The sequence below is a fragment of the Primulina eburnea genome, chromosome 18 (genome assembly GCF_022965805.1).
Source record: "Primulina eburnea isolate SZY01 chromosome 18, ASM2296580v1, whole genome shotgun sequence".
NCBI classification, from domain to species: Eukaryota; Viridiplantae; Streptophyta; class Magnoliopsida; order Lamiales; family Gesneriaceae; genus Primulina; species Primulina eburnea.
The window spans coordinates 3229030-3237697 of NC_133118.1; the positions used below are offsets into that span (position 1 = coordinate 3229030).

General features: G+C 33.5%; 2 protein-coding genes across 9 annotated transcripts in view; both read right to left on the reverse strand.

The window, feature by feature from the left end:
* Nucleotides 1–551, reverse strand: part of LOC140820193 (serine/threonine-protein kinase STY46-like) — a 29965-nt gene extending 29414 nt beyond the window's left edge. Inside the window, exon 1 of the mRNA XM_073180521.1 lies at nt 9–551. Coding sequence (XP_073036622.1) covers nt 9–196 — 188 coding nt within the window. The 5' untranslated portion in view covers nt 197–551. The remainder of the gene's footprint in view (nt 1–8) is intronic.
* Nucleotides 552–2712: 2161 nt separating this feature from the next.
* LOC140820228 (arginyl-tRNA--protein transferase 1-like) lies at nt 2713–6555 on the reverse strand. Of its 8 annotated transcripts, none has more exons than XR_012115383.1 (5): nt 5932–6555; nt 5484–5763; nt 4949–5100; nt 4550–4688; nt 2713–4412 (listed from the first exon to the last, which is right to left on the reverse strand). XR_012115383.1 is itself a non-coding variant. In XM_073180563.1 (5 exons), exons 2-5 carry the CDS (start codon nt 5493–5495, stop codon nt 2966–2968), a joined length of 462 nt encoding a protein of 153 aa, XP_073036664.1. In that variant the 5' UTR covers nt 5496–5522; nt 5932–6555; the 3' UTR covers nt 2713–2965. The 8 variants fall into 8 exon arrangements, 1 of the variants encoding a protein (XP_073036664.1); XM_073180563.1 differs by lacking the exon at nt 4550–4688 and having other exon boundaries at nt 2713–2983; nt 3954–4234; nt 4949–5101; nt 5486–5522; XR_012115380.1 differs by having other exon boundaries at nt 4550–5100; nt 5484–5522; nt 6151–6555.
* Between the last annotated feature and the right edge of the window lie 2113 nt (nt 6556–8668).

Sequence of the window (8668 nt, forward strand, 5' to 3'; positions counted from 1 at the left end):
AACTTTACCGAAGAGGAAGCATACAAAAATGAACCCACAACTCATCTTCAAACCCCGGCTGCGCAGCCTCTTCCCCGTCCAATTCCTTCAATCTATGCTGCACTTCTTGAAATACTTCAACTTTCAGGCTTCTTTCCCGGCACTGACCCGGCGAACACTCCGATGCCCTGCTGCTACAGCTCTCACTGTCACCCATCAAACCTTCACTTCCACAAGAAAAAACAAAAACCCGAAAAGATACAAAACATAAAACTCAAAGAATATGCACTTTGATACAGATTCCAAATAAAAAAGGAGTGGATAGGGGCGTGGGGAGTGATGTAAGAAATGTATCGATCGTGATATATTATATATATATATATTATGTATGCATATTCTTTACAGCAAATTTGCATGAACTGAAAGTGAAAGGGGCTGATCAAAATTTCAATAATTAATATTGATAATAAAAAAAATGGGAAAATCCACAGTTTTATGTTTGCTGCCATTGATTCTAATAGCTTAGGTGAGTCGAAGTACTCTCAATTTTTATTTTTTTTGTTCACAAGATGTTTTTGCTGCCATGGATCAAGAGAAATGGTCTCGATTTATTTATTTTTGTATATAAAATATTCACACGAAAATCTTATACAAACATAATATTGGGAGTGTTCATCGGTCGGTTTGTTTAGATTTTCGGTTTTTTATTTCGGTTTTTTCGGTTTTAGAAATATATAATCCGATATCCGAACCATTTTTCTTCGGTTTGATTCGGTTTTCTACCAAAACAGTTCGGTTATTTTGGTCGGTTAATTCGGTTTTGGTATAATTATTTAAATTAATAATATAAATATATTTTAAATATAATATATTAACTTTTTACGTGTTTTCTTAGTAAAATATTTAAATATAAGGTCTAAATTCATTAAACAAATAATAATCAACTAAAAATTATTCAAAATGAGTTTTCATTCACTAAATATCATATCAAAATATATAATATAAATAAAAATATAAAAAAATTATTAATTTAATGAAATTTCGGTTTTTTTCGATTTTGACATATATAATCCGAAACCGAACCAAATAAACTTCGGTTTTAATATTTATATCCGAATTACAAAATTCGGATTTCGGTTCGGTTCGGTGTTCGGTTTTTTCAGTTTAGATTTTTGGTTTTTTCGGTTTTATCCGAAGTTTAAACACCCCTACATAACATAGATTCTCTGCCTAGCTTTGCTTCTACCACTGTTCTTTCTTGGTTTTTACGGTTTAATATCAATTCATTTGTTTTGTCAATTTTCAAAGATTTATTTACAACTTTTTATGAGCTAAATTCTTGGAGCTTAATAATTGAACGTTTTAGTTTAATGAAGCTCTATCATTTTAGTATTTTTTTTAATAATACATTTTTAAAAATCGTTTGTTTTTAAAGAATTTGTCGAACTAGAATAAGTGTTAACGTTAGAGGCCAACCAATTACTTCACTTGTAGAGCTAATACTTTAATTTATATTTGATATTCGGTAAATACGATTTATAAAAAGTTATACAACATATGATAATGATACAACTCGATATTTTACGACGTATAATAGCACAAAGAGCAACGCTTTGATCATTCTCCCTTATAAGCAAATGTTTATTATCCCATACTCTTCCCAATTTAATTACCACACAAGCTCACAACTTGTGGGAAAAAAAGCATGTAAATTAACTATCTTTGATATCAATTATAGGATCAATAATTTGTTACTTGCCAGAAAATATAGTTAATGATAATATTACAAATCAAATATTTTAAAACATATGGAATCTAAACATCATTGTGATGTGTGGTTTATGCTTTACACCGGAAGCCCAATGGGCCAACCCAATTGCTGGTAGGAACTTATCAGTTTAAATTGGGTCAAGAATGGATGGGCCTAAAAGCTGAGTAACTGGAGTAGTTGATGGGTTAGTGCGATTTTCTCTTCTTCGTTTAGAGCTCTCTTTGTGATTCTTTGTAAACTTTTCATCTTGGTTTTTTCATAGTGGATTGGTCCTTGATCAAGTGGATGCAGGACTCGATTATAGTCCGAACCACTATAATTCTTCTTTACAGTGTTCTCTATTGTTTTGGCTATTTTCTAGATTCATATTAGTACTGTGCGATCTGATATAACAATCATATTTCGATCACTCGTCCAATAAAAAAGAAAAAAATATTTGCTCCGTAATAGAGTATTCGGAATAAATAATGAGTTAAAAAAATCAATAAATAAATTGTATGCTCAAATATTTAGCCAAAACTTTTGAAATTTTTATTAGCGAACTAGCCACCGAGGCACACGCGTTGCGTGTGTCATGAATATTGAGCTAATATATTAAATATTCGTGATATTACAATACTATGACACTGAAACATTTTTATTAAAGTACGATGTGTATGTAACGTCGTACGTGAATATTAAGGATAAAATAAGTTATATAAGTACGCTAAGAGGTAACATTATGCAAAGATTGAAGAAGGTCTAAAATAGTAAGTGTATCTTGTCAAACAATTGAAACGACATAACTATTGATAAGATTTTACACAAAATTGAAGTGAATTTCATGACTTGTTACATGTCCAAACACAAAAAGCCTTGTATAGAATGAGTGCAAAAGAAAGTTATTGGAGTTAATAGCTTTTATGTTTTTCTTATAGGTGACGATGCACGCGTGTTGCATATGTAACGTAACAAATAAATAATAGTTATACATTCAAACATATTTTTCCTTTCATTCTAACGTACATTTGCACACACGTTTCATGTGTAACGTAACAAATAAATAATATTTATACTTTCAGACACACTTTTCCTTTCATTCTAACGTATATTTATCTGAATTTCATATGGATTCCACAATAAAATAAATCCATGTAAGATAATAGTCATATTCGATGATGGCGAAGCGCTAACAGCATGAATATGAATTTCCTGTAGTCGGAGAAACTGAAAATCTCATGACTCCATCTCTCCCTGATATCATGTCGCTTGAATTAAACTAATAGTATAACATCTTATTAAGACTCAAGAAATGAAAAGGATTGTGAAAACTAACAAATAGAAACAAATTAAGAAAACCTAAAATTGATAACCTGAACATTAAACAAAAACATTTATAAACTTAAGTTTAACATACTTGAGCAAGCTCTTCAAAGAATAGAAACACAATAGTAAAATATGTGGAGGCTCTGAATGGTGAAGACCGAAGAGTATAGAAAATTGGTTAAGGGTCGTAAATCTACAGCGATCAATCTCTTTGCACATGCAAAATATTAAATTTGTTTCCAAAGTTGGATCTTAGATGAACATAATTCAAAAATATATTGGATTATTTGAAAAAGATGAAGAATCGAGTGCAACTTGTTTAATTTATTAATTGAGTTACAACTCTATTAGTTGGAAGGAAACCCATTAATTTCATATGATTCAAACACGATCTTAAACACTGGATTTAGTTTCATATAACATATTTTGTACGAAGAGAAACATGATATTTTTAAAAAAATTAAATAGATCAGAAGGATGAAAATAATCAATGAAATAACTAATGATAGAAAACAAAGAATAACTAACTGATTATGAAACAAATGCAAATGCGTTATTTAAATTTAATTTGTCATAACACATTGCTTTCTCAGAGAGAAAAACACACGTTTATGAGAACGCAATGACTTTGGTGGAAGTATTGATATTATAAATCATACAATATTTTATATGTAATGTTCAACCACATATGAAAGATAAATTATAATTTTTGGATCTCAAAAAATATTAGACAAAGATAAATTATAATTTTTGAATCATTGAGTAATGATGTCACTGTGAGGGCAAAGTCTCAAATCCAAACGACAATTAGACAATAAAAAAATGTTTTGCACATGAATCATATGAGTTGAATCATAGACAAACCAAAAGATTCTGCCTGCTGCTTTAAATGGCTCGCCAAAATTTCTGCAATCGTCTTGGGAGAGAGCTCGGATGAATCTCTCTTTACCCCCGAGCCATGTTCAGATGACTTCACAACGTCAACATCCTTCCTCGTCCGTCTTAAAGTAGCTGCAATCTGGAAGGCAATATTGCAGGAGAGTGTGAGATCTTCGAGCATGACTGCTTGCAACTTTCTTTTAGCAGGAGCAACTCTTTTGACAGATGCCTTTGGCAACTGGAAATCAGAGGAAAGCTCCCCATTCTCCATGCATAACTGTACCGCATGATCAATCTCACCTGATAAGGAATATATAAACAGATGGGCCTTCTCCTTACCTTTAAAATCAACTTTCATTGAATCCGTTGCATCAAAACTTTTATTCGCGTTATGTAAACTACAGCAAGATCCTCAGAAGCTTCTGTCTCACCAATTAACTCAACTGAATTTTTCACCTCTAGTTTGCCATCAAGAAACCTAAAAAATATGTCCACTACTCAATAGTGGTTATTCAATAAATTCTCAGAAGTAATTTTTTTATTCTAATATGTCCATTTACAATTTGTATAAAAACTTGAGAAGTTATTTTGTGATTAAAAAGTTAAAACTTTTACTTTAATCTTCCAATTAAATATCACGAAGGACTGAATTTTTGAAACCTTGCAAGTGTTTCTTGCTTCTTGCATCGTCCACTCAACTCAAGATATAGTGGCATCATTATCTTGATCAGCAATCGATGATACATATTCATTTCTTGAGTTGACCGCGCATAATCATTTGAATTATGAATTTTTATTCATGGTGATATTAATCATTAATTAATACCAAGTGCAAAATGTAAACTTCATATTGTGTACATGTAAACATCTGAATTTGCAGATAATCATGCAAATATGCATCACTCAGAACATGAACACTTTTTGGCTATTGTTGCTGGATTTAAAACTCGTCTACAGTACAGTTGAGAAAAATGCGCACCTTACAGACAATAATTTGTGTTAATATGAGTATACCTTTGCATTCTTTTTGATACTCGAATTTGTTCTTTTGAAGGAATAAAATCGCTGGCCTTAAGACGGATGGTATAAGAGGGGCAACATGTTTTCTTCCATCTCCGGCTTGTACAAAAAACAGCCAGATCGTCTCCAGCCTCTGTCGAGGAGTGCTATGGAGAAGAAAACCATGAGAAAATTAAATGTTATGAAGATAAATTGAATATCAATCAAATAAATAATAAAACTAAAGTTTACATAACAAATAGAAATAAGCATTTGGGATCTGCCGCTGAGTAACTTGAATTCATCGATAAACCATGCTAGTGATCACAAAAAAGCAGCAGAACATGCATGTTCAATAACAATAACTGGAAGTCCTGTGTTATTGGCTCCTTGACATGGTCCATAACAAAATTCAAGGGAATGGTGATTAAGTTGACTGAACTTGACATTGCCGAAGAAACCAAGCAAACAAATTTATAGAGAAAATGATATCAATATTGCATAAGGTAAGATCTTATTGAAATGCATGGAACAAATCCAAAGTATCAACCTTGATAGTCATCAACCATTAGACTATGTGTCCAAAGTCCTGCAGTAGCGAAGGATATAAATATAAGTGAGTGCAAAAACAAATAATGGAGTAACTCTATAATAATTAGCCAATTAGTAACATCGTGATGCAGAGCTTGAACCAATGAATAATCAAGATAAAGGTAAGCTTGTGGTCTGGTTGAATCAATTTGATCCTTGAGAAATTAAATTCCATTACTTTCTCAGCATCCCCGAATCATTTTACTCCAGAAACAGGTAAAAGGGTGTTGAGTCAAAACCTAAATCATCAAACAGAATCTCAACCAAATTTATGTCTCCTCTCACATCTAAACAGATTTTATACTCACTCAATCGATACATAGTTGACTGGTGAAAAACAAATAACTGATTCTCGACCGGTAAAAAACAAATAAATGAGTCTAGATGAGGAAAATACAGAAACTTACCGTGAGAAATACTGGTACGTGCACCAGATTTAAAGTAAAATCTGGTGCACAATAGATTTTTTTTTATCTTTGTGTTTTTCTCTAACGCGGGGTTGATTCAAATTAAATGATGGAATAATGAATCGAAACATATCAACAATTGAAGCAAACTAAATAAGAAAACGTGGTTTTGGTAAGATTTTCTCATACGACTATCAAGTGGAATTGATTGTGACGCACCGTATCAATCATGTTGTGTGGGTTATTGTATTGGCACCGAGAAAAATCCTTCAAAAATCTAGCCGAAAAATAATGCCAAAATTTTCTCGACTCGGCTTCCAATTCCCCATTCAATTTTCCCACGATCACCGCATCTGCTACCACGAGTCTCGCTCTGTATGAGGAAATCGACTTCGTGCAGAAGCTACGACCGAATATTTTCGCAATCAATAGTGTTGTAGGGTTCTTTTGAAAAAAAAAATTGTATTGGAAGAAAAAGAAACAGACGATGGGGTTGATAATTTTTGATAGCCGAAGAAGAAGCAACAACCATCTTGATTTGTAAATTTTCTGTTTCAGAGAAACTGTTGTTCCGATTTCTCTGTCTGAGAGGGTGATGTTTGAGTTGAGAAAAGCGTGTACTGATTGAGGGGAAAAAATACAATCTGTAATTGAAAAGAGAAAAAGTGATTTAAGAAGGAAAAACAGAAGAACGTGGGCAGGTACAGGGGTAATTTTGGGTTATTAGAAAACAGACCAAGACACCGTCAGTTTCTATGTGGTGTTTAAACTTAATAAATAACTAGTGTACCGACGCACGCGTTGCGTGCTTGTATAATATTTTTATAATTCATTTTATTTATATTTAAATGAGGATAAAAATATAATTATAACAAATAGTGAGGGACTAAATTGTAATTTTAATATATAAATTAAAAAATAAATTAAAAAATAAAAGAATAAAAAAATGATCTCTATAAGAATTGAACCTTTAACCTATACTCTTAGTAACAAAGACTCTATCCACTAAACTACATATAACTTGCATTCAAATTTTAACATTTTATTAATATATAAAATTAATAAAACAGACCATGACACCAAAGTTAGTTACTCTAAGTGCCTCATCCTTAATAAATAGTATAGATGAATCTTCATGAACGAAAGATGAACTCCACAAAACTCAAACCAATATATTGATGAACTTACCGCAAAAATACAACGGGAATGTCCTATTTATAGTAAATGGACAAGAAGAAGAAGAAAGCGTATTTCCCTAATACAAAAACGTGTAACAACTACTCTAATACTCCCCTTCAAGATGGAGAATGAATGTTGTGAATACCCATCTTGGATAAGAGCTCTCGAAACCGTGTGGGAAGAAGAGATTTTGTGAACAAATCAGCAAGTTGCAAACCTGAGGCCACATATAACACTTTGATGATCCCAGCTTGTAACTTTTCTCGTACCACATGGCAATCTATCTCGATGTGTTTAGTACGCTCATGAAACATAGGATTGGAAGCAATATGCAGGGCAGCCTGGTTATCACAAAACAAAGGCAGTGGGGTATCACAGCAAACTCGAAAATCATTGAGCAATGAAAGCAACCAGACCACGTCACATGTTGCATTTGCCATTGACCGATACTCTGCTTCGGAAGATGATCTAGAAACAGTATGTTGTTTCTTTGACTTCCAAGATATCAATGATTCTCCCAGAAGGACACAAAAGCCTGAAATTGAGCGTCTTGTATCAGGACAGGCTGCCCAGTCAGAATCAGAAACAAACTCAACTTGGGATTAGATGATGAGCTGTAGAACAAGCCCTGACCTACTGTCCCCTTAAAATATTTCAGCACCGAATATATAGCTTGTAAATGTGTGTATCTTGGCTTTGAAACAAATTGACTTAGCTTGTTAACTGAGTATGCTAAGTCAGGACGTGTGACAGTGAGGTAAAGAAGTCTACCAACAAGACGTCTATATACGGAAGGATCAGGGAGCAACTCACCCTCTTCTTCACTGAGCTTCAAGCCTACATCTAACGGCGTGGTACGTGGTTTACATCCAGTAAGTCCTGTATCAGCAAGCAATTGGAGAGCATAATGACGTTGGCGTATAGAAATGCCTCGTGATGAACGTGCTACTTTAATTCCAAGGAAGTACTTGAGATCGCCCAAGTCTTTTAGCTTGAACTGATTGTCCAAAAATGTCTTTAAATCAATGGCTTTTTCCTCATTGTTCGTGGCGATGACTATATCGTCCAAATATACCACTAAGGCCAGAAACACATCGCCACGATTGCGAATAGACAATGAATTATCTATATGAGATTGAACAAAACAAATACAAAGTAGTGTGGAAGAGAATTTGACAAACCATTATCTAGAAGCTTGCTTCAAACCATACAAGGACTTGTGCAATTTGCAAACCGCATTAGTAGGTAAAGGCTCCCCTTGTCGTTGATATCCCGGAGGCAACGACATATACACTTCTTCAGATAAGTCACCGTGCAAGAATGCATTATTTACATCAAGCTGTGTTAAAAACCAACCATGAATGGAAGCCAAGGCTAACAAAGTTCTCACGGTTACCAACTTTGCGACAGGTGAGAAGGTCTCAAGATAATCAATACCCTCTTGTTGTGTGTAGCCCTTAGCTACGAGGCTTGCCTTATATCGTTAACGACCATCAGCAAAAAATTTTGCCTTGTACACCCACCTACAGCCTACAACACGCTTGGTAGGTGGCAAAGA